Raw genomic sequence first — 26,275 nt, 5'->3', positions numbered from 1 at the left:
GTGTACAGTGTACATTCAGCACACATTCCTTGTACCTTCTTTGTATATCATTTTTTCATAGATATTTGCTGAGGGATGAGTACTACTAGGCACTCTGCTAGGCCTTAGAGATACAGAAACGGTTTCATAATATTGTTCCAAAAATTTTGCATATACATATATGTGCAATATTTTTATGACTATTGTCATAAATGTGGTTTTATATCCCTTAGTGTCAATCACCATGACTGACCCAAAGCAATGTTCAATGTCATAGAAGGATAGATGGCTTTTGAATCTGTTGAGCAGCAACTCACAGGACTCACACCACCATTACAATGAAGAAGAATTACTTTGTTGATTTCATTGCCCGGATTTTATTTGATAATACTTTGTCCTAAAAATATAAGATACTTTTTGCCTAACTCCAAACTTTTTAAATCAAGCTTCCATTGAGTACCTGCTCTGTGTCAATCCCTTTTACCATCCTGGGGACAAAGATAAATAAAAAACAGACTTTGAGGCACTTTCAGCCTCTTCAAGAAAACTGAATTGGAAACAGTTAAGTTCAATAAAGCGACATAGTGCTATTACAGGAGTCTATGGGGAAAACAGAGGGGCCCAAATGTAGAAGTAGTAAATTCTGTCAGGAATTAGAAATAAGCTTTAAAAGAATCAGTTCAAACAAGAACAACTATCTAAACTTTTGATTCCCTAGTTAGAAGTCCTCAGAACTTTTCCACTGAGTAGGATAGAGCAAAGCCTAACTTTATTCATCTCTTTGGAAACACCTTTGTGATCTGATTTCTTTTCTACCAATCAGCTTTGCTTCTGGCCACTCCCTGCATGACTTTCCATTGACCGCCCCGACCCTCAGTTTTGTTTTCGGGCCTTGTTTGAGCTTTTTATCACAGGACAAAACCTGAGAAAAACAACTTTGAGAAAGAAAGACTTATTTTGGCTCCATTCCACCTCATGATCAAATCATTTCCCCAAAGCCCCCACTTCTGGGCATTGCTGCTATGGGGAACCAAACCATAAACCTCTGGAGGATGCTTCATATACAAACTACAACAGGCCTCTAGCAAGAAAGCCACATTGGTATGAAATTCACCCTTCTCACCTTATCCCAACTCTCATTTGGTCAACTCATCCTCATCTTAGATAACACTTCAGCCTGTCCTGACCTCTGTGACTGCTTTAGGTTCCCTACCTTATCATTGAAATGAGCCATGTGCTTCCTGCTATAGAGCATGTATTACCCAATGTTATAAGACCCCTTGACATGTGCAGGTACGCACACACTCACATACACAAATACCCACACACTCTATCATGGACTCACTAAGAACAAAGACCATGTCTTACTCATTTTCTGTGTCATTGGCCATGCAGCACAGTGCCAGGCACATAGTCAATACCCACTGATGTTTGTCAAATGGACAGATGAAGGATGGATGGATGGACAGATAGATAATGATGTCTGAGCTGCATTGACCTTTGCCAATGAGGAAAGTTGAAGGTAGGAAATAATTATATTTGGTGAGTATTTGCTATGAGGCAGGCACTGCTCCATATTGAAACCGATGGAGTGTGCATTATTATATTTTTCTATTATAAGATGAGGAAATTGAGATGAACAGTGGCTAATTTATTTGCTCAAGTGCATTCAGAGAATAAATAGATGAGACAGAATTAGAATAAGAGAAGTCTGGCTTCTAAGCCCATGAGGTGACCATTAAATTGTTTCCCATTCCATCCCTTAATACATGGTAGCAGGAACTCAGGAAAACAGGAACTGAATGAGTTCTCCCTCAAAGAGTATGCTGGAAAACTGCTCTCTGGATATGTTTTTGTCTGACCTTTTTTGACTTAGTCATACCTTCAACTCAACCTGATTTGATTTGTGTTGATGTCCTCTAAAGTATATAAAATCCTCTGAGATAAAATTTGTAGATGTAAAACTGCTGGAATCTAGAAATTTAATGGTGACTTTGAAATACCTATACAAATTTTGTTTGCAAGAATAAACTCTTATTGATATTTACTATTTATTTACATGAATTATAAGGATTTATACTGCTTTTTTGTATAATTCTTTTTGGGGGGTGGAATGCTTAATATTAATTGAAATCTCATAAAATAGACAAAGAATCCTTCTTCCCATATTGGTTCAGTCCACTTTAATTCAACCAATGTTTTTAGGGCAACAATTATGTCCTGGGTACATTGCTGAGTTCTGAGAGTATAAAGATAAGATACAAAGCTTGCCCTTTATAGAGGCTTACAAAGTAGTGTGGGGAGATCAAACCATACACATTATTAATTTTTATAGTGTATAAAGTGATGAGGGAGAGAGATGCACAGGGAAGAGAAAAGTCACCAAGGAGAGAACTGAGTCCAATTTGGAGGTTCCTTGGAGGGTGTCTCCTGAGTTGGATCTCGGAGGATGACTAAATGATCCAAGTGAAAGCCATGGACTCTCTAGGGAAGAGCATGAACACCAATCCAGCAGAGGTAACATGATGATGCATGTAGGGCATTAAAAACATTTAAAATATATGCCAGCCGAGAAAAGTCTGCCCAGAAAGGAAGGGCCTCACAGTGTCCCTAAATTCTTAGCCTCAGGAGCCAGCCAGCTACATTCCAGCTTTCCCCATTTCCTTTTGATAGCCTCTTTCATTTAACAGTCACACACATTAGACATCCAGATCCCTCCTACTCACAGCCAGTTTCCCAACACCAGCTGATGCCTTCCCACTTCACTCCCAATCAAAACTTATGTGTCATCCCCTGCTATTATTATCATGATTGTCAATGGCTTGCATTGTCCTGTATGTAGTAAATATTTATTAGGCAACTACTTTATGACACACTCTATGCTAAGTATTGGAATCCATTGGATCTTCACATAATGTTATTTTTAAATTTATTCTTAATTGATACATAAAATTTGCATAATATTTTATAATAGAAAGTACTGTCCTCTGTCTACAGATAAGAAAAAAATAGTAACAGGCACATTAGAGGCAAAGCAGCTTTAGTTGGTGAACTGATAAATGATGTAACTAAAATTTGGGATTCAAACTCAGATTTATATGTCTTTAAAGCTCTTTGCCATTCAGATATTGCCTTTCTGATGGACCATTTTCCCAACTATATACCCCATGTTGCTGCTGCTGCTGCTGCTGTTGTTAAATAAGGTCATCAAAAATTTATTCCTGCCTTATTTTGATACTAATTTTAATCCCAGAGAAAGGACCTTAAAGGTGACATGTTTTGGTATCTATACCCAATGTTATTTTTATTTGGTAAGATGCAGCTTTGCCAAGATGGCATTGTGGAAGTAGTGTGGTTCGGGAAAGTGAGCCTTGCCTAAGAGATATGAATTCCATTCCTGGCTCTGCCACTTACAAGTCAGACAAAGCACATGAACTCTCAGAGCCTCTAAACAGGGGATGATAATATTCATCTCACAGGGTCTCTGTGAGCATAATACAGAGTGTATCTCACAGTCCAGATCCAGGATATGTCCATTTTCTTTCTCCTAATCATGGGGTCATCTCAGTTCAAGTCCACCAACTACACAACTCTGGTGACATAATGAAGAAGAGGATCCATGACTTCATTCTTTAAGAAAGTTACTGAAATGGAATATTTGACTTTGTAAATCCTGCTAGAATTGCTAGTGAATCATTACTATATCCTACAGGGACATGACCCTCAAAATTGTCATTATATACTTAGGTGGTAGGTGTTTATAAAGTTCTGTTTAAGTATTTTATTTTGTTTTTTCTCCCCATAATGCTTTCCTCAGAGTTTAAAAGTGGTTTGTGGGATTTTGCTATTTTTTCATTCCTATTGTGGTTTTGTCCATGGATTGATATTTTTCATTAAAAACACATGATTTTTAACTTGGTCCAGAACATGTGGGTTCATCTTAATTATGCAGGAATTAAATGATGAAGCACTCTGGTAAATTTTATGCATTACATAATATGCAATCGTCTTTGGTAAGGCAAGTATGTGCTCAGATTGTTCACTTAGTTTTGCAAAAAAATTGAATTAAATATTCAGAGTACCCCTCATGTGCACAAACTTGCTTCTTAGTCTTGCTTTATGACATCATGACAGCACACTCCAGATGGTAAAAGCTGTCAGAGAGCATGACTCCCTCTCTGCTGAGTTAAAATGGCATAGTCAAAAATTCAAACAAATAATGCATTTTCTCTTATTTATGTGACATTTTTAGTTTGAGAAAAAAGAGAGACCATGACTTGGTGAACAAACATCAATCAGTCACTGACCTTGCTCTTCCAAAACAAACAATAACTGAAAAGCAAACCATGGTGAATAATTATAACAAAGCACTCAGTGAAAATAATAATTACAGTCAGCGTTTGCTAAGTGGGTCCCAATCATGAGTAGAACACTACTCTATGTGTTTGGCATATAATTATTTTATGGACTCAAGCTCTTCAACCCAGAGTTTCTGGTTCAATGTGTCAAGACCAGAGCGTTTGCATCTCTAACAAATTCCCAAGTAATGCAGATGCTGCTGGTACAGGAATCATGCTATAGGTTTCCTTTAAGAACCATGGACTCATGTATACCAAGCTCACAACAACCTTGTGAATCAGCTATTATTAGCATGTCTGTTTTAAACGTGAGAAAATCAAAGCTAAGAAGGTTAAGTGATCTTTCCAAGATTACATAACTGGTAAGGAGCACACATAAGATTCAAACCCAAGATAGTCTGAATCTAACTGCCATGTTCTTTCTGTAATAGCAGGACTAGTAAGCTTTCAAGAGAATATATCAAGTGGGTAATTGTTCCCTCATTCTTGTTTACTCCATATTATGCTTTTTGCTTTGCAAACTCATTAAACTCTAGGGTATTACCTGCCCACCTGAGGGTAAATAATAACCTTGCTATCCTAAGAGGCTTTCTGCTGGTTGAGTTATTAAGCATACCCTACACTCATGTCACCTGGTAAATTCTACAGTAGTCTTAGAGATGGCTCTAAAACATTCATTCAATTTCTCTCCTTCTGTAGGAGGGGTGTACCCTCTTGCCTCATGTCCAATCCAGGAGACAAGTTGTCATCCCGGTACAATCAGGTTCAAATAAATAGCTGCTTCAGTGCCAGATGCAAAAACATGCTTAACTAACAGGGAATGTGAAAAGGCTTTGGGTATAATTTGGTTAGAATATCAGCATGTGGTCATCATATAATATTGCCATAAGAATAAAAACCAAATCAAGATAACAAATAAGCCTTATTAAATCTTGGCATGAGTAAAAAAAAAAGGGGGGGGGAGGTAATAGAATAGAAAAATATCTATGTGGATATATTCATTCTCTGCAGAGCTAGAATAATGGTACCCAAACCTACTCAAGTCCTGTCCCTGGAACTCGTGTATATCATATGTTCTGTGGCAAAAGGAACATTGCAGATATAATTATGAAGGATCTTGAGACGGAAAGATGATCCTGGATTATCCAAGTAGACTCTGTGTAACCACTTATAAAAGGGAGTCAGAGTATTAGAGTCAGAGATTTGAAAATATTCCTTGGTTGGCTTTGAAAATGAGGGAGGAGTCTAGGACCAAGGAATGCAGGCAGCTTCTAGAAGCCAGAAAAGGCAAGGGAATGAATGCCCCCGGAGCCTCCAGAAGGAACACAGCTCTGCTGTCATGACTGTAGCCCATGAAAGTCACTTCACACTCCTGATCTCCACAACTATAAGATAATATTTTACGTCTCTAAGTTTGTGGTCACTTGTTACAAAAGTAGTAAACAATTGACATACCTCTGTAAAACCTGGATCCCACATGAATGATCCTATCTTCACTACAATGCTCACTAAAAACAAACTATTGGATCAGGTAAAGGGAGAGAAGATTTTGTCTTCCCCACCCAAAACTCCTGGATGTGTATCACAAAGGTGGCTGTTTTCATCCACAGCTCAACATGATTACTCCATCAGAGGTCACTGAGTGCAAGAACATTCTCTAACTGATTTCTGAGTTGACTCTGAATAGGTGCTTAGTAAATTGCTGTTGTGTTAAGTCAGGAACATAAACATGCATAGATTGAATTCAGAGTGAACTCTGGACATGACTCTTAGGAACCATCAGTCATTGGGTATAACTGAGTGTGCAGCACTTTGCTGGGAGTGGACCAGGCCAAAAGTCAGTTTTTGTCCTCCATGCACAGAGCTAGTAGTGCCTGCCAGGACAGCAAAATGAGAACCAAATGCTTTAGCCCAAATGCACTAGTAAGCACTTTCCCCTTTTGTTGATTAACTAATGAAAATACAAGAAAATAAATGATTTCAACATTCAGTCACAACAGAATTCTAACTTTAGGACTTGTTTTAATCTAAAGGATGTTTTAAATGTCTGATGGTACTTGAGAAAAACTGAGCAAATTGACTTCAGCAAAGAACTTACAGGCCCATTAGCAGAATGCTTATGTGCTGAACTGGAGCTAGCAGATGCAGCCTTCTGATGTCTTGCCTGTCTTTTTCACCTTCAAACTCCAAATCCCTGCATCAAAGCACATGTTATCTAATTTTCCCTCGGACATTTCCAGAGCCTTTCATTTAATTGTATTCACTGTGCAGACACTGCTTTGTGACTGCATCTCCAGGGAGAATAGTGCCAGACAGACGGCAAGCTGTGGGCTGAAAGGAGCAGACAGCCTTTAAACTCCAGGGCATTTCTGACCATCCTTAGCAGTGCTAGTGAAGAGGCAGACCTTATTTGTCAACTGTTTACAGTCTCTCTCCTTCTGTCCTCCTTTCCTTCCCCCCACAACCCTCACCTTAGCCCCTAGCAGTCTGCAGACCAGGTCCCTTTCCTGGCCACTAGGTGGCAGGCGGGCTCTCTGGGCAGATTCAGGAAAGAGCATCTCTGCTTGTGTAGCAGGGGTGGAGGGCTGCCATTGTGGGCTTCTACAGAGAGCTTCATACGGGGGGCCAGAGGCACACCTTTTCAGGAGCAGTGCTAACAGTGGATGTGTGTATTCCAAGTTGTATCAACTAAAGAAGGTTTCTAACACAAACGTTCTAGTTTTATCAGTTGGCTTTCTCATCATCACTGATACCACATTCCCATACCTATAAAAATGATGTGACATTTAACAGTTGGAAAAAATCAGTATCATCTTCTAGAAGGTTGATATTAGAGTCTAAAAACGTGTATCTTAGTCTCACACACCATAAAGGAATCTGGCCTAAATATTCTGCTCCCTTTCACTTTTGATACCAGAAATGGTTCTCAAATTCAATGTGCCACACTTCCAGAGCTGTTTTTTTAGAATCAAACCAACTATTACTAAGATCTTATATTTACTAGCACTGCACCACGTGCCTATGTATACCATCTGCTTAAAATAATTCATTTCTTACAAGAACTTTGCAAGGAAATTGTGTTATGCCCCTTGTACTGATGAGAAAACTACAGGTGAGTGAGAGAGATGAAGAATTTGACCAGCGTGTTGGAAGGCTAAACCAGGATTTGAACTCAGCTGATGAGGTTAAGATCTTTAGCTCTAGAATCCATGGCTCTTTCTAAAGCTTGTCCTTCAAAAGGAGAAGACAAACTGCCCTGTCACATGCTTTGTCACCCCATTTCTGGAAGGGAACAAAACTTGGTGAAAGAGCAGTTAGCTTCTTGCCATCCATGAATATTAATGAGTTAGTGTGCAACTCTTAATACCTAAGAGATTGATGTACTTGAAGATGTTGGGGTCCCCTAATGGGAGTTAAATGAGAAAGGGGACTGGAAATGGAATCAAGCAATTCCTGATTTAAAATTAGACTCTTAGGCACAGCAGCCGAAGTTGAAGTAGGTAGAACCTGCAGGAGGAAAGGTGGAGGGCAGCAGGGGTTGGTGAGGATGATGATGTTGACTCTGAAGCTAGCTTCTACTGAACATTTGCCCTGTGTCCAGCAATAATGTCAGTGCTTCATCAACATTCTTGAATCATTAAAAGCAACCCCATGAGGGAGAAAGCATTAGTGTGCCCATTTTTATAAGTAAGGAAATTGAAAGATAGTAAGGTTAAGCAAATTGCCCATATACATACAGATAGAAAGTATTATATCCTGAGTTCAAGTGTAAGCAGTTTGACTCTAGAATTCATGACTTCAGCTACCCAATATTAACATTAAATAAACACTAGCATTGTATATAAGAGAGTAGGAAAGCCTTCAGAGGAGTTAATGAAAGGTCAGGGTTGAGACGGACATTTGAGAAACTGTCATTGCTCTAATTTGATTTTGGCTAGGCAGCCTTCTGTTTAACTCCTCGAAAAACTAAGTGATCACTCATTGCCCATTTCCTTCTGCTAGCCCCTTCCCTTACCATGTTCTCTTTTCTATGATTTAAAGCCTGTCTAGAGTACTCTTCTACATTATGATCCAGCTAAGGTCCCAGACGACCAGGCTTGGTCATGAAAGGAAGTATACACATGAAGAACATTTTAGTTTCTTGCTGAAATGTCTGAGTAGTGCAGACAGCACTGACTAACAAAATTGGTAGAACGGGACATATTTCCTATGGACAGACACAAATTAAGTGCATGGTTTCATTGTTATCACATATATTTTCATTTTCTTTTGACAAATGAACACTATTTCTAATATTCTTTTAAAAATGTGTGAAATAGTGAAAGGTATATTTTTATAAGTGATCAGGTACAGTTTTAAGTCAACAGATATTTCTTAAGCACCTATTTCATGCAAAGATTTAAGACCATTATCAGAACCAACCGTGTTTGATAATATGGACATTTTTGTGTGTAACACGGGTCATCAAAAGAAAATATTATTTTGACTTGGGAATTAAATTACTTCATTGTCACTTCTCCACACCTCATCAGTGAAGTTTCTCCTTATGTGTTCTCCCTGGGGTGGGGGGAGCTGCAATTTCCAACTAATTGCCCAAACCTGTGTCATGCTTTGTATTTTACTTCTCCTCACCCTTCACTTCTAAGCAGTCATTTCCTGAACAGTTTTATCTTATCTTTTGCATTCTCATCAATATTGCTATGCTTCAGGTCCTCATTACCTATCTGAACTACTTACATGATATGCCAAATCTTTATTGTTCATGTACTACCCTGTCCCCACAGCTGCCAGAGTGATCTTCCTAAAGTACAAATCTGATCATGTTTCTCAATCTTCAAATTGATTTCAATGTGTGTGAATGCCTTATCTAAAACTTCTTCACAAGGCTCAAAGCCTTGATGACCTTACTCCTTAATGATTTGACCTGCAAAACCTTGGATACAGCTACCACCCTGCCTCACCAACCCCACAATGTCCCAACCACCAGTGTTCCTCTAACAGCCTAACACATACTGTTTTACAGAGCCAAGTCGCAACCGTCTCCCCAGCACATCATGCCTTGGCCATTTCTTTGCTTGGTATGTGCTTGCCTGTATACATATTATGCTTCCTGCCTCTCCTAATGCCTGTATTTATCTCTTTCTTTTACCTAGAAAACACATTTTTGCCTTCTAACTTCTAACCAAGTATTACATTTCTTTTAAAAAACTGTATTTATTGAACTTTCTGGATTTTCTCATGTGGAACTCGACAGGTTTATCTATTTTTAGTGTTTTTTTTTTTTTTTAAATAATGACCAAGCACAGTGTCCAATACCTGTCATCCCAGTAACTAGGTGACTGAGGCAGGAGAATCAGTTGAGTTCAAGATTCTGAGACCAGTCTGGATAATATACTGGGACCCCATCTCAGAGAAAAAAATAATGATATAATACTATATATAATTATTGGTACAGTAGGACAAATTAATACATGTATACAATGTGTGATGGTAAAATTGGGATAATTAATATAGGTTTGTGTTTTTCTGCACGCTAAGGTAGCGTGGAGCACAGGGTTGGGTTCTTTGTCTTGTGAATTCAAAAAATGAAATTCTCAGACCCAAGAGTGAGAGCAAAGTAAAAGAATCTGTTAGAATAATAGAAAGAAAGAGCTCTCAAAAGGGGGTGGGGGCTGTGGAGATAGCTCAGCTGGTAGAGTGCTTGCCTCTCAAGCACAAGGCCCTAAGTTCGATCCCCAGTACCACAAAAAAAAGGGGGGTGGGGGTCCCAAAAGAGGGATACTGAAGAGTGATTATTGTCTAGGGGTTTATACAGACCTACAGGGTTAAGGGAGCTAGTTCCTGACTCAATTCTGGTAAGGCACTCAAGTCCATGGTTTCTTCACATGCTCTTTGGTACAATCAGGTTACTGTGGCCCCGTTTTTGTATGGGGTCTGAATACCAGACAGCAAATGTCTCAACTATCAGTTTTTCCTGCTTACACAGGAGTCAACCCGACCATGCTGAGGCCTGGTTTGTGTGTGTAGTTTCTCAGTCTTGCTATCCAGAGACCTGACCTCAAAGGAGCCAAGTTTCCTGCCTGCCCATTGTAACCCTTCTCCCACCTCACTAACTTGTAAGCATCTTGTAGGCATTGCCTTCTATCTCCTTATCACTAACAACTCACACAGCGTCTGTTTCTTTAAATTCTCTAACAAATTTGTATTCAGTGAACAGTAAAAATTCAGTTCTCTAGTCTCTCTAGTGAAAACTTAACTATTCCCAATGATGAATCTATACTCATTAGTTCATTTCCAAGGTCAACTGTTCCAGTCTTGCTTACCACTGCCTGGTGATATACCATTCAAATATATTTCTGTCTCTAGTTAGACGTGTAGAAAGTAATGCTAAGAAGATTTAGATTGGGTGGTTTATAATGCTATGGATGATATATTTAAGACATTTTACTATGGAGGTAGAAATGCTTTCAAATGATTAATTAAATGGTTTGGCTCTGCAATAATTGAAATATCTTTGTGGAGCTATAAAAGACTATGTCTGGATGATTATGATGAATTGCATAAAAAACACTCCCTCTGTATAATGAATTGGTATTCTTGAATGCTGTGATTACAGTGAATTTTAATTTGTATGTGATGCTAGTGGTCTCATTTGTTACTACTTAAATCTAATTAAAATATTTTTGATTAATTGATAAAAGTAGGTGGTAAGGTAAACCAGCAAGTGTTTGAAATACCATTTTAAGAAATATTTCCTTTCTTTGAATTAGCCCTGCATAGCAGTGGCCTAACTGCAACATGTCTGGGGCATGCAAGTCATGTCATATTAAGAACATAAAATTTCATATCAGAGGAATGTATGCCTAAGGCATAATTCTGAGTTAATGACTCTTCCCTCAAGCTCTGTTCCTTAGGTATAGAAGATGGAAGAAATAAACAAGGAAAATAAGGCTGTCATTTTTTCTAACTGTTGAACTAAAATAAACCCTCTACCGATACTTATTGCTGTGAAACCTGAAACTCAGAGAGAAGGAATAGGTTTTCTAAGATTGTACACTTGGATTGTAACTGAGTCAGCTCAAGCTCATGATGGGAAGCCTACTCCTGGGGGCTCTTTACACCTCATTGTATCCTCCATTACTCCTTAATTGAACGTAAGTTCCTGTTCATCTCAAAAGAGGGAATCAGGTATAGAGTTAACTCACCGTGATCTATTAAACAAACTGGGCAGAGGATGTAGCATGAAAAAGAAGGCAAAATCAAAGTATTTAAGCTGCTCAGGTAGGCATTTCAGAAAGAGTTAATAGCAGGTACCAAAGTAGAATTTGGAGCCCTGTGAAGTTGCCCTCCAAACCCCGTCTCCTAACTGTAGGTATTACCAATCCATGGTCCTCTGCAACTCTATACTTCTGTCCTTTTGGGACGCACAACCATCATTACATTCTCAGTTCTCAAATACTACCCTTCCTGGAGCTCTAGTTTTGCCTCTGAAAATGACAACTGGGTAGTTGTGTTTTAATACCTGTGATCACCTCAACCTTAATATACCCAAAACTCATTTTTAAGGTTTGGATATGAAGTGTTTCCCAAAAGCTCATTTGTGAGACAGTGTAGGAATATTCAGAGGAGAGATGATCCGATTGTGATAACTATAACCTAATCAGTGGATTAATCCATTTGATGGATTAATAATTGGAAAGGATTAATGGGTAGTAACTGTAAGCAGGTAGGCTGGAGGAAGTAAGTCACTAGGGGTGTATCCTTGGGCTTATACTATTCCTGGCTCTTGCCACCAAAGCGCTATCTATTTCCAGCTGCCTGAGCAGAGCAGCTTGCCTTTGCCATGTCCTTGTGCCATGATTTTCTACTTCATCTCAGGCACAGAGCAATGGAGTCAGCCAACCATGGACTGAACCTCTGAAACTGTGAGCCAAAATAAACTTTTCTTCCTCTAAAATGCTCTTGTTGGGTGTGTTGGTCACAGCAATGCAAAGCTGACTAACATTATTTTTATTTTTTATTTTTGTATTGGTCCTAAAAATGGATTTATTTTCCTTGATTAGTAATGAGGCCCCTTACAAAAAAATACAACAGAACATATGTAACTGGCATGATTACATTGCTTTATTTCATATGTAGAATATAACATCCTCTTTTATATCAATAAATTCTTCATCAATGATTCTTTTTTCCAGATTTTTGTTAAATGGATCAAACTCTTCTACTTTCCACTCTCAAAAAGTAGCCATGCTTATTTTTCCTTGTCTTCAATTTAACTTATATTTATCACATATAAGATGCTACAGTACGTTATTTTTAAATGTTTTGCTTTTTATTCTCAGTTTTTCCCCACAGCTGCTATACAAATTAGAATACCTCATCTCTACATGTCTGAACTAACACAAGAGTGAAAAATCCAAAACATCTAACCAACTCCAAACTATCCAGTGCCTCCTCTCTTCTGTTAAAAAATACTTGTCTGGCAATCAAGGTTTTTTATGGTATCTTTGGCTGACCTTTCTTATCTTTTCAAGTTTATCTTGTGCTCTTCCTAAGCCTAAGTTTTCTTCAGAAATCAAGTGGCTGCACACATAGACCTAAACCAGTCCTTGTACATTGCTATTTCTCCAGAGCATTTATTGTACATGGAACTCATTCTTATTCGTCTTACCCATTCCAGTTTATACCATGTCATCTTTATAATGTCATTCCAGTTTATGCTATGTCATGTTCATAATGTCATTCTTCACTAGTCATTCACTATGTAGTCCACAGAAATTCTAAACAATGAGGGGGGGTATGAAAAATGGTGGAATGAAACAGACATCACTATCCTATGTACATGTATGATTACACAAATGGTATGAATCTGCATCGTGCACAACCATAGAAGTGAAACGATCTACCCCATTTGTGTACAATGAATCAAAATGCAGTCTATAAAAAATTTAAAAATAAAAGAAATTTAATAACCAAAAATATTTTAAAATAAAAATTATATATTAAAAAAACAAAATTCTAAACAGGGCTCATATTAAAGACTTACGCACTTAGATCACTATTACTGTACACACACACACACACACACACATACACACACATTCATCTTATAGACGATAAAGCAACACGTCCTAGAAATAATAGATCATAGAACAATTTTGGAGAATTTGCCCTATGTTTCAATATTCTGTTTTGCTCAGCTTTTCCATCGCTTTGGCCAAAATACCCAACAACAAGTTAGAGGAGGAAAAGTTCATTAAGGCTCACAGTTTCGGAGGTCTCAGTTCATACATGGCTGGCTCCCTTGCCCTTGGCCCAAGGTGAGGGAGCACATCATGGTGGAAGGGCCCAGTGGAGCTGCTCAGATCATGGTGAAGGCAGGAAGCAGCAGAATTGGGAAGGGGGTCACAGGGAAGATGTACACTTCTAGGGAAAGCCCCTGGTTACCTATCTTTTACAACTAAGGCTCACCCACCTACATTCACCACCCAGTCAGTCCCTTCAAACTAGGATGAACATATTAGTTTCCGCTCTCATAATCTAATCATCTGAAAGCTGAATAATCTTACATTACAGGAGTTTTGGGGGGACTCTTCATCCAAACCAAAATACTGACTTTATTCATTAGTACACTGTATATTATTCATGATAACGTGCTATTTACCAGGAAATATTTAAGGTTTTAAAAGTGGTGAACAGAACAAAATCTCAACCCCCACAGAACTTCAACCATAGTCAAAGACAATGACAATAAAATATAAACAGATATATGCATAATGTTAATTACTATAAAGAAAAATGAAGCAAGATAAGATACGAGAGTGAGGTGAATTGGGAGTGATTTCAAATATTTTTAGAAATAGTATCCTAAAGTGGAGGGAAGGGGCAGTGGCGTGGGGGGTGGCAGGGTAGTGCTGGGACTGAATTGGAGCGAGCTGTGTTCCCTGCTTTTGTGATGTCAGGGTATATCCTGGTGTTGTATATAACTAAAGAGAATAAATTTTAAAAAGAAACGGTATCTCAAGCAGCCTCTCTGAATACTTTGAAGAGAGAGGAGAGTAAAATGAGAACACAGAGATCTGGGTGGTAGAGGTAAGTATTGCAGGCAGAGGGAAAAGCAAGTGAAAAGATCTTATGGCAGGAGCCAAACTGACATTTCAGAGGGTGAGCAGAAAAGTCCTTGTGGTTGAACTATCATTAGAAAAGGAAATAGAAGAAAAGGAAAAGGAAGGAGGAAAACAGAGTGGTCTTTGGGGATCAGACAAGGCGAGGTACAGATTTTGTGTTTTGTCCTGAATGTGACAGGAAGCATCAGGGTGTTTGAGAAGAGAAATTACATGACGAGATTAGTGTATGAAAGAGAGCCTTCTGGTTTCTATAGATAGAATGCAGAGTAGGGAGAAGAGAAGTGAGAAAATCAGACATCCATTATAACAGACTGGTGAGAAAGTATAATCATTTCAACTAGAAATCACAACAATGGGTTTTAAAGGTTGGTTGGTTGTTACTCATAAAGGAAATTAAAAAATTAAAGATGAGTGCAAGGTTTTTCTATTTGATGGGAGGATTTGGACCAGTGCAATTCAGTCTTGGAGAAGAGAGGTTTGAAGGGGATAATCAAGATTTAAACTTGAACATATTAGTAATATATCCTATGAGCTTAGAGAAGTCCTGACTGAAGGCTAAAATGAAAAATGGTAGGATTAGGGGGAACATCTGTATTTGATGATGATATGACTCAATGAGAAAAAAAAATTGAGATGGTAAGAAAAATAGAACAGGTTTGAAAAATGTTGTATTTGGTTTGGGAATTATTAAATTTCAGATTTCCAAGTCATTGAAGTGGACAAGTCCAAGAAGCTGCTAGAAAATTTCCTGTGAAAAACCTAAGAGTTTGAGGGTTGAAGCACAGTTTGGGAGAATCGAGGACAGAACCCAGAGACTAGGTAAATAAAATCTGAGAGCTGGACAAAGAAGTTTTAGGTTAGTATCACCTGAGACCCAGATGATCAATGGTACCATGAAAGGAAAAACAAAGTGTTTCAAAAACTGAAGGAGTGGCCGGGGGGTGGTGGCACATGCCTATAATCCCAGGAGACTGAGGCAGGAGGATAGTGAGTTCAAAGCCAGCCTCAGCAAAAGCTAGGTGCTAAGCAACTCAGTGAGACCCTGTCTCTAAATAAAATACAAAAATGAACTGGGGACATAGGGGATCAAAGGGCCCCTGAATTCAATCCCCAGTACCTCCCCCAAATGAAGGAGCGGCCAACAGTTACCATGACAGAGACACCAAGGAGAATGGTTAAGAGTCAGCAACTGGTGTGCCACCAGATGTTTCCTGGAAATTAATGAAAAGCACAGGCTCCATCTTTTGAGGAAGTTATTTGTCTCCCTGGGCCAAGCAAAGATGGAAATCAGCATTCATTAATCAGATACAGCACTCTCTTTGTTGGCGGCTGGATTCCATAGCATAAACTTTGATATGTTCAAGCTACCAGGATGCAGGAGAGATACTTATAGCCAGGGACCCTGTTAGTACCAAGGACACTGAAATCCCATGTGAGCCTCCTGCAAGCCTTTTTTTGTGATGGGCAGTTCTTGGCACCCGCTTACTTGCTTAAGCCTGGTTTGTGTTCCTGAACTGACTCCCCTATACAACCACAGGTTTCTAAACTGGAGCATGTAGGAGTAAGTTAAAGATCCCTAAAATTTGGCTGTATTACTGGGGTATGACACTGCTATCAGGACAGTGCTGCCAAGTGCAGGTCTGCTCGGTCCTGAGACCCGTGTGATACAAGGCCCCCTAGAGGGCAGCAGAGCCTCACAGGAGGGGGAGAAATGCCAAAGCAGGGGCTCCTGAGGAGCTTGACAGAAGGAAACCTGAGGGGGCAATGCACACATTCATGGAGAATGAAACAGAAGTTAAACTTGGTGAATTAAAGGTAGTCAACAATATAAGGAGTAGAAAGGCCTAAGTTGTACACCAGGCATCAAAAACAAGTGGACTGGAAAAAAGAGTAGTTGGGTAGATGTCAAAGAAAGCAGGGTTCCCTGCTCAGTGATGGTCATTACTCCAGCAATAATAGTGAACAGCTAGCATTTGTTGAGGACCTATTATTCCCCACACTGTCATCCATGGCTAGATGATATTTTAGGAACTGGAGATATAAAAATAAATAAAATACCGTCCTTCCCACAGATAACTGCTCTCCTCATGGTAGAGATATAAATTAATGTCAGTAAAGAGCTGTAGGAATTTAAATCTTTGGAGGGGACACTGGAGGTGCACAAAAAAGGAAGTAATTAATTATATGAGAAGGGACAAACAAAGGCCTCAAAGAAAAAAACCAGATGATATGGATCCTGGTTGTGTATTTTTCTCTTTCCCCTTTGATTTCTATATTTCTTCCCTGAAATAATCCATATTTTCCTTTTCATTAATTTATTCTTTCACTGAGAACTTAGTTTTAGCAAAATTCAGTTGCTGTTTTGTGCACTAGGCTACATATGAAGTCTCTAACTTCAGGAAGCTACAGTCCTGTGTTTTATTTGTAATGAACATGACTTTGGTGAACAAGGCAATGAGTTTACATTAGTGTTTTCCTCCATCTCCTCTTTCTACATCTACCCACTTTCTTTTTAGATTATCATTATAATTATAAATACATATCAATTTTGCAAATCAATGGATTTCACTGTGGCATTTTCGTACCTGTATATATCTAGTTTTGATCATGTTCATCTTCCCTTCTCCTGCATTCTCCTGCTCCCTCATCCTCTCCTGACCCTGTTTTGTTATTTTTAGAGCACTATAATTATATGCAGTAGTTAGGTTCATCCCCCCAAAATCATACGTACATGGAATTCAATTTCACTTTACTATTTTGCGTTTTCTCTCCCCTCGTCTCTCCCCCTGTTCTCCTTCCTCTACTGATCTTCCTTTTACCCATCTATTTATTTATTTTTGTTTCTTTCTTTCTACTTATGCATAAAGGTGAAATTCCCTGTGGTATATCCATGTATACACATAGCATGATTTTTCAAAAATCATTCCTCATTTCTTCCCCTTTTCTGTTCCTCCTTTTCTTGCTCTTCTTCTTCTACTGGACTGAGTCTTCCCTAAATCTTTTTTGTTTGTTTGTTTCAAGGGTTAAATTTTATAGAAATCATTTATACTCAATTTGCATTACACAAAGCAAATTTCAAAATCATACAATAATTCTATTTTTTGCAAATAAATATGCATATAAAGTATTTGCTTTATTTTTGTTTTATATTCTAAAACTTACACATTTAGGATATCTGATCCTCCAAACTTTTTCCCTTTATTTTGCTCAAACTTCCATAATATGAGAGAAAACACTTCAACAATTCAAATATGTGTACTGGCTTTGCCCCATTTGATTATCTGACTTTGAGCAAGTTACCTAACCACTCTGTGTCTCAGTTTCTTTATCAGAAGTATTGGGATGATAATAGCAAATGTATCACAATATATTTGTGAAATTAAATGTTAAAATCTATATAAAACACCAATTCTATGAGATAAGTAATATTGTTTCCATTGTTCAATTGGAATTTTAGGAAAGTTTTATTAGTCACTCAAAGTCATGCAACTAATAAGTGGTATTGCTGGGAATCAAATCCATATTAAATAACTCCAAAGTCAGAAGATATTATTGCATATCTTGAGTGAATTAAAACCCACTCAATTTAGAAAAAATTGGAGAGTTAGTGCCTACATAGCTATATGTGTACATTAGTGTATAATTATATGGAGATACAAGTGTGATTGTGTGTGTGTGAGAATGTGTGTGTATGTTCGTATGTATAAGAGAGAGAGAGGGAGGGAGAGATCCCTCCATATTTGTATGTCCTGCATCTATAACCAACCATGGTTTGAAAATATTTGAATAAAAACTATATATTACAAACATAAATGAATTTATTTTTCTTACCATCATTCCATATACAATATAGCATAAAAATTACTATTCAGAATTTAAATTTCATTAGGTCTTATAAGTCATCTACAGATGATTTGAGGCATACAGAAGGATGCACATAGTTTATTTGCAAATACTGTGCCCTTTTATATGAAGGATTTGAGCACCTTGTGATTTTGTTATCTACAAGGCATCTTCGAAACAAACTCTTGCACATACCAAGGTATGACCACATACATATATTGACTTCTCACACTCATCCATGATGAACTCCTGTAGATTAAATTGCAAATCCTAGTTCAGTGTATGGCACATAAGTACTTAAGAAACATTAGTAGATGTTTCTTTTTCTATTTTCTTTTTCTTTTTCTTTTTGGTATTGGGAATTGAACTCAGGGGCACTTGACCACTGAGTCACATCTCCAGCCCTATTTTGTATTTTATTTAGAGACAGAGTCTCACTGAGTTGCTTAGTGCCTCACTTTTGCTGAGGCTGGCTTTGAACTAGGGATCCTCCTGACTCAGTCTCCTGAGCCGCTGGGATTACAGGCGTGTGCCACCGTGCCTGGCTTAGTAGATGTTTCTTTAGGTATTTCATATTATGAACTTAAAATCATCTCACTTCCACTTACTGTGATTAATGTTTCATTTATTGTGACAGATGTTTACTTAGAAATGACAGAATTAGTAAATCCATCTGTTGTAGCTCTGCGTGATTATATCATAAAACATTACCCTAAAACCAGGAGAAATATAATTCCCTTTATTATAATTGTACATCTGAAACATTGTGTTCAAGAATAGAACGGAGAGGAAAGGAGTCTCTAGTCACAGACTGGTGACTGTAGTCCCCTCCTCCTAGTGCTGTGAAGGAGAGATGATTCTTTGGAAGCCAGAGGAAGCGCACAGCTTGGTGGGCCAGGACTTGCCAGACGCCTCCCTCTCACAGGTGTCATTCCCATGCTTGGGCAACTTAGGCACTAAGCTTGCCTCCTCTCCTTTGCTCCTCGCTCCCCACTTAACACATATGGACTGGAGACACCCCAACTCCCTCCCCTTCCCTCTTCCTTACTTTGTTTTTGTCAAAATCAAGTGATTGTAAAATCTGAGAAAATGAGAACTAAGCTTCTTTGCAAACTTTGGAAACACTTTTTACCTATTCCTGAGTAGTCCAGAGACAGAGGAAATGAAAAAAGGAAGGAGCAGTTTTGTGTGTTGCACTAGCACAGGGGGTTTAAGGTGAAGAATACTAGAGGGGGAAGGAGGGTAGCAAACAGGACAGCCCTGGTGAGATAAGGAGAATCAGCTGGTGAACTTCTGGGCACCAAAGGAGTGGCCAGGTTACAAGGAGTTAGATTTGGGTTAGTAGTAGGACTTGCCTGTGATCAATCTTGTTTTTACCATGTTCTCAGTTGCAGTAATGCAAAACATGTCTGCAGAGTTGCTGCTATATACCAGGCCTGTGTCTCCCTCCACCACACCCTTGCCAGGCTTATGTAATCACTTTTCTACTCTTAATTTGTATCAGATGAACTTTAAAGATTGTACAAATAAGTGAGTGGGAACATATAGTATTGGCCTTCTATGTCATTTAACATAATATCCTCCTGACTAATCCATGTTGCAACAAATGACAGGATTTTATTCGTGTGTGTGTGTGTGTGTGTGTGTGTGTGTGTGTGTGTGACTTGTGATTGAACCCAGGACCCTACACATGCTAGGCAAGTGCTCCACTATTGAGCTGCATCCCCAACCCTTTCACTATTTCATTTCGTGACAAGGTCTCGCTAAATTTTCCCAGATGCCTTTGAATTTGTAATCCTCTTGCAATCCCAAGCAGCTGGGATTGCAGTCGTGTGCCACCATGCCCAGCAATTCCATTCTTTCTTATGGTTGAATAATGATCCACTGCATATCAGTCTATGTGACCTAAAGTTCATACCATTCGGGGAACTTTATTTAAGAAAATGATCTCAAAATATGAATACAAAAATAGGAATGGGATCTTGCAAAGGGCTGTTGTGAGGGTTATGGTAATCCACCAGCTTCAGAAAAAACCTGCCTCCTTAGAGGAGTTTTGAAGTTTGAGCTCCATCTGTCTCCAGACTGAGAATATCAAATTGCTAGTGCAAATTGTAACCAAGGTTAGTACCCAGGAGGGATCAGGTTTCCTCTCCAAAAGGGCAGAAAAGGCTCAGGAAAGGGCAGAGGCATGGGCTCAAGCCAAGGAGATAGTGATAAAAATAAAAAAGAATGAAAGGATTGAGAAAATAGCACAATTGCCATTTAACGACAGAACTAAGCCCAACAAATGGAAATGCTACTGTATCTGGAATTTTAATGAGATGTAATACACATCATCATTAAGCAACCTGGTGACCTTGGGCAAGTTACTCAATTGTCCTGTGCCCTAGTTCTTCCTCTTGTGTAAAATAGGGGTGATAATAATATCTAATTAATCTGACCATGGCAATGATCAAATGAGGAAATTCAGATACGTAAATGTTGTCTGATATATTCCCAGGGTTCAGGAAAAAGCAGCTCTTTCTGTTATTATTATACAGTTTCATTTGTCAGCACAGACTTTCCAGTTGTTCAGGTACAAAAATGTAAGGAGAAATTCCTGTTGGAAAACAACTCATTTATCTTAGAATAAATGATTTGCCTGAAAATTCCTCATTTCTAAAATAAGACCTAAGATGCCAGCAACTTTTAATTAATGCTTTCCGAAATGATTCTTGAGGTCGGTGCTGTTCTCCAATGGAGAGTTGACCTTTAGTTCCTCCCTGAAAAGCTTTCCCTTTAAGAACATTGTGTAAGCTTGTAAAGCACCTTCGGACTGCTTTCAAAATCTGTATCTTCCTGAGTTTCTATTGATTGTGAAACAAGTAGCAATGTTGAGGGAAAGTACACAGCAAAAAGGCAATGACTTAAGATGATTCATCTCTGAAAACAACTCTCCTCATAAAGGGGATTAAGAGTCATCCTTTGGGAATTCTCCGGAAACTAAATGAAAGGCTTTACTCAATACAAAATTTAACACATTTCATTATATTCTACACTCTAATTTATTAAACTATTCTCCAGTGGTTTGTTTGTTCTTGTTTTGTTTCTGACATTTTCTATAATACTGAAGGGAAAATCTTTGTGCGAAAACCTTCAAGCTTCTGTTGAATTATTTTCTTAGAATAAATTCCTATGAATATAATTACTGGGTCAATATAGCTGATTCTTTACATTTTAATTGCTTATTTGCATTGCTTCCCCACCTGTCAACTTCTGCCTTTCTTTTATTTTTATAGAGCACAGCTTAATATGTTCCTTGGCAGCTTCTCAAATACTTTCAAACTTATGTTCACTTCTAACATTATTTTATGGGACTATTAATCATGTTCAATTTTTGTTCTTAATCTGAAACCTTTAAATGAACCAAGGTGGCATTTCAAGTCTAGGCAAATGATGTGTTTCTGTGTGTGTATGGTGATTACAAGATCAGTTGGTGTATTTAGTAAACACTACAATGTATTTACTTATGAATAGGATCTTATAAGTTTGAGTGATGGGACTGAAGTAGGGAATTACTCTGCAATATTGCATTATAGTAGTGAACTTTTAAATCTTGGTTTATTCTTTCCACTTAAACTGAAGATCCACAGTGAATTTTCTTTGGCTTTCATCTGGAATCTTCTTCTGATCAGTTTTACCGAGGGTTGACTTGGGCTATCCTTCAGCTCTCTTGGTGACACTTTTGAGCTCTTGAAGTCTACTGCCTGTGCATCTTCTGATTCACACCACATCTCATGCATCATACTGGTGGTGAGCTCATCTCACCAAGATCCCTTGCCCAGCCCTCAGATTGCTGGTGCATTCCTGTCTAGGTAAACTTCAGGCAGTGGAATGACATTCTGTTTGCATGTTAGCAGGGAGTCTGGAGGGTGATTTATTCTACTTGGTCATTATGTAGTCAAATTTGACCTTTTAAAAAATAAGTTATATTGTACTCAAAACCTAGCTCCACTAAGTACACACTATTACCTTCATATATGACCTTTCTGGTCTCTCACATGTGTTACCAGACTATTTAAATAGAGTTTTTTTTAAAGCATAAAATGAGGGTGGGGAGTAAGATGTTAATAAAGAGCATGGGATTTGGAAGTAAAACATCTGATTTCAAGTCCCACTTCTGTGACTTACTAGCTATGGGGCTTTGATCAGAGTAGGAAAGTTTCTGAGCCATAGGCTCCTTATTTAAAGAATGGGGATAACACTTACCTCACTAAGTTTCTTGAAGAAATTTTATAGACTGTAAACTCTAAAAGTCTTAAATTATGTCTATCAGAGCAGTTCTACATGTCTGAAATAAACTCAACTGGAAAGAATTATGAATCTTCAGTGAAAACCACTGAAACATTATTAGTTACTTTGAATGGCACATTATTGATGAATGGGCTAATGACTGTGTAAGTGAATGAAGGACAACATTGTCTATTTTAGCATGTAGTAAATATAATAAAGCTGTAATTAAGGTTATAGGTAGTCAAGAAGGGTCACCTCTAAAAGCAAAGATGAGCTTCCCAATCTGTATTAATGCCATTTTCACCTCATGCTAAATACAAAAACTACTTGAACATTCCAAAAATTCTACAGCGTCTCTTTCATTATCAGCATGAATTTTGTTGTTGTTTCTTTTGTTTTTGTTTTTGTTTTGTGGGTGTGTGTGTAAAACCTCAACCAAAAGAGGTCTTTATTTTTTTTTAATGGACTAGGATGTTTAAAATCAATTTCAAATCTCATAAATGGAGGTTATTAGGCAGTGTTTGGAGGGGCATGAAAGAGAGAGTAGGAAAGAAGAGTTTATGAACATGAAAAATATAGCTATTTTAACTCAGTTATGAAGGAATTAAATGATGAATTGGCAATCAGTCTAACAGAAGACATTTAAAACTATGTCAAGGATTCCTTTGTAAGCAACCAAATAGCCATCAATAATTTATTATTCATGAATACAATTTTAATTTAAGCTGCACAGCAGTATTTTGGTTATGCAATTCAATTTACAAATAAACACAAAATATTTTGCATTGACCTGTGGAGTGTCATTCAACCACGGGTACTTCACAAGGATTCTCTTCTGAAGAATTTTTCTTTAGTAAAATAAAGACTTCTCAGTCTGGCTTTGTCTGATACTTTACCTTCTTTAACAAAAACTTTAACAAAAACTTCGATGTTCTTTTCCTTTCTTCTTCATAACCTATGTCTAAAGTCACTTGTGCACATGCTACTTATTTCCTGCTTTCTCCTACTATTCTATGAGTTCTATGAGGCAGGACCTACAGAATATGTATTTCTATAGCTGAAGCGCAAAGTCCATTGCCTAGAATTTATTAGATGCTCAACTAATGTCCACTGTTTAAGCTAAACCATTATGTCCATTGGGCTTGATATAATGAGCCATCTTCATTCAAATACTAAGTATTTTAACATTTTGGGATCAATAATTATCTTGATTTTATCATATTTTGTTTTATATGACTTTTGAGACAGTAGGAAAAGAGACTAACAAGGATGTGAATGTGTTGGTGTTAGCAAGTCTTATGACAGTAGCTCATTTTATCAATGCCTGTCAAACACTGAGAACATGGAAGAAGTAGCATCATATAAGGCTCCAGATTTATAAGAGAAAATATCAGGTCTTAGGTCCCTGCAAATTCTATAGGCAGTTTTTCTCTACTGACTAGACTTGTAATTTTGGTGAAGTCAGTTAAGTAAGTCTTAGGTTCCTCATTTGGCAAACAGAAGTAACAGTGCTTCTTAACCTACTCCACAGATTAAACATGAAGAGTAAAGAGATTATTTCTGCAAAAGCATGCTGTCTCAGAAAACTCATGGAAGAATGAGGATTCATCTTGAGGCACCTTGTAGCAGACTGATGTTGGGACTCTTACTACTTATTTATTTTTATAGCAATTTTTTATTTGTTCTAATTGGTTATACATGACAGTAGAATGCATTTTGACACATTGTACACAAATGGAGCATAACGTCTCATTCCTCTGGCTGTACATGGTGCTGAGTCAAACCAGTAGTATAATCATACATGTATATAGGGTAATAATGTCTGTCTTATTCTATCATCCTGCCCATCCCCACAGCCTCTCCTCACTCCCCGCTGCACAGTTCAAAGTTCCTTCATTCTTCCCTTACTTAGATAAAATACCTAATACTCTCCAGGAGAGGTGAAGTATCAATTCAGATACCAAGGTCTTTTGAGCCACACTCCAAAACATACACAATCCAACACTGACTGTCAAACTTCAGTTTAATGATATGAGAGACTCTCTTACAAAAGGAACATAGCTTCTTCCTTTTGGTTTGCCAGTGTCTAATAAACATTCAGATGTGGTATCACTCTGTGAAGATAGGCTAATGACAAGATTTGATTTAAAAAAAAAAAAACACCTGAAAATAGAAGAAGTACATTATAATAAAGTGTGGGCCCTAAACCTTTACACTCTTTTTTCAAAACCCACCCCCACCACCTAACTGTTTGTCTGTGGTCAGTGTACTTACTTTTTATAATTTTAGGATTCTTCATTAGTAGCATGGAAATGAAAATAACAGAACCTCTGCCATGGAGCTATTCATCAGATTAAATTTAAGTAAAGTTCTAGTACAGTGCCCAATACTTGTAAGCACTAAATAAATTCCAATTTATTGTTTGGTAGTCATCTTTTTTCAGATGCTAGGGACTACATTTCTTTCACCATTGACTATTAGATGTGATGAATTCACTTATTAATATGCAATGAATGCTAAACTGGATTACATATGGTTTAACCAAGAAGTAACAAAATTGTCTCCCATGTTTTCCATATACCACCATAGTCATCTAATAAGGATTGCAGGTCAGCCATTGCTTTGAGAAGCAGGATTCCCTGTTTTGGCATGGGGTGCCCCTCTTTGTGGTCATGGCTCTTCCTCAGCCTAGTAGTCAAGCACACAATCACGTCTTTCTGTTTGCTCCTGTCCTTGTTCATGCTCACCAGGTACAAAGACAGGAGACTGGCTCAGCACAAGTCGGAAATAGAGTGTTTCACCCCCAAAGGGAGTATGGGGAATGGTGGGAGAGCAACAATGAGCAGGTAAGCAAACTGTGAGTGACCTGAGGTGGTGTGAAATAAATGTATGCAAGCTAGAGGAACAAGTGGCTCCCTGGACTGCGTCTTGCTCAACTATGCATCCCATAATGTGTGTCCAAACTGGGTCGCCATTGGATTTCTGTTTGTGTTTGATTGGCAAAACCCAGGCCATCCTAACGTGAAGGAATGGGAGCCTCTTGTCCCAGATGCTGCTGTATCTCAGGATTGTGCGCTTTGCATGTCTGAAGCCTTAGCTAACAGTCAGTTTTCTCTTGGATTTTAACCTATCAGTCAAATGGTTCTGGAGTTTGCAAAGTGGAAGAAATTGGAGGAAATTCACATTCCAGGACTATCCCAATCACTTATCAAAACAAACACAGAAGTTTAGGACTGATTTTGAGGAAAGGACTGAAATTAAAGGACCATGCCAGCTCTTGATCCTGGACGAGCCTGGAAACTAATCTGATATATGTTGAATGTAACATCTCAGAGCCAAGGACAGATACCATGCCAAACCAGTGGACTGTAGGGGCAAGAGACTTTTCTTGAAATGAAATCAGGAAAGCTAATCCTCCTCTAACTACTGTAGCTTTGCAGCTCCTTGACTTCCTTGTGTTGGTGGTGAACACTCCCTGTCGCTGAGCTGTGCATGTTCCTTCATACAAGGCACTTCCAACTGCGCTGTAACCAGTGAACTGGGGGTATTTGGAACTATAAGCATCAACTGAGTTGTGTTGCATGAAATGAACGTGCTTTTTTGCATGGGACTGGGTTTCAAGGAAAGGGCTCTGGAGGCAAAGGCCATCAATGTTGTCATTAAACAGTTCCAGAATGCTAAAGGAGACTTAAATTG

The 26,275-nt window shown here is 38.2% G+C and overlaps 1 protein-coding gene across 4 annotated transcripts in view; it reads left to right on the top strand.

Annotated features, from left to right (window-relative positions):
* Grm5 (glutamate metabotropic receptor 5) overlaps positions 1–26,275 on the top strand; it is a 462,620-nt gene that overhangs the window by 417,485 nt on the left and 18,860 nt on the right. The window contains exon 9 of one of the 4 annotated variants that reach the window (XM_047516835.1): positions 25,330–25,425. The exons of the other annotated variants lie outside the window; for them this stretch is intronic. Within the exon in view, the coding sequence (XP_047372791.1) occupies positions 25,330–25,425 (96 nt within the window). The remainder of the gene's footprint in view (positions 1–25,329; positions 25,426–26,275) is intronic. 4 annotated transcript variants of the gene reach the window in all.

The sequence above is a fragment of the Sciurus carolinensis genome, chromosome 11, assembly GCF_902686445.1.
Source record: "Sciurus carolinensis chromosome 11, mSciCar1.2, whole genome shotgun sequence".
Lineage (NCBI taxonomy): Eukaryota > Metazoa > Chordata > Mammalia > Rodentia > Sciuridae > Sciurus > Sciurus carolinensis.
This window is presented reverse-complemented; position numbering and strand designations above follow the sequence as displayed.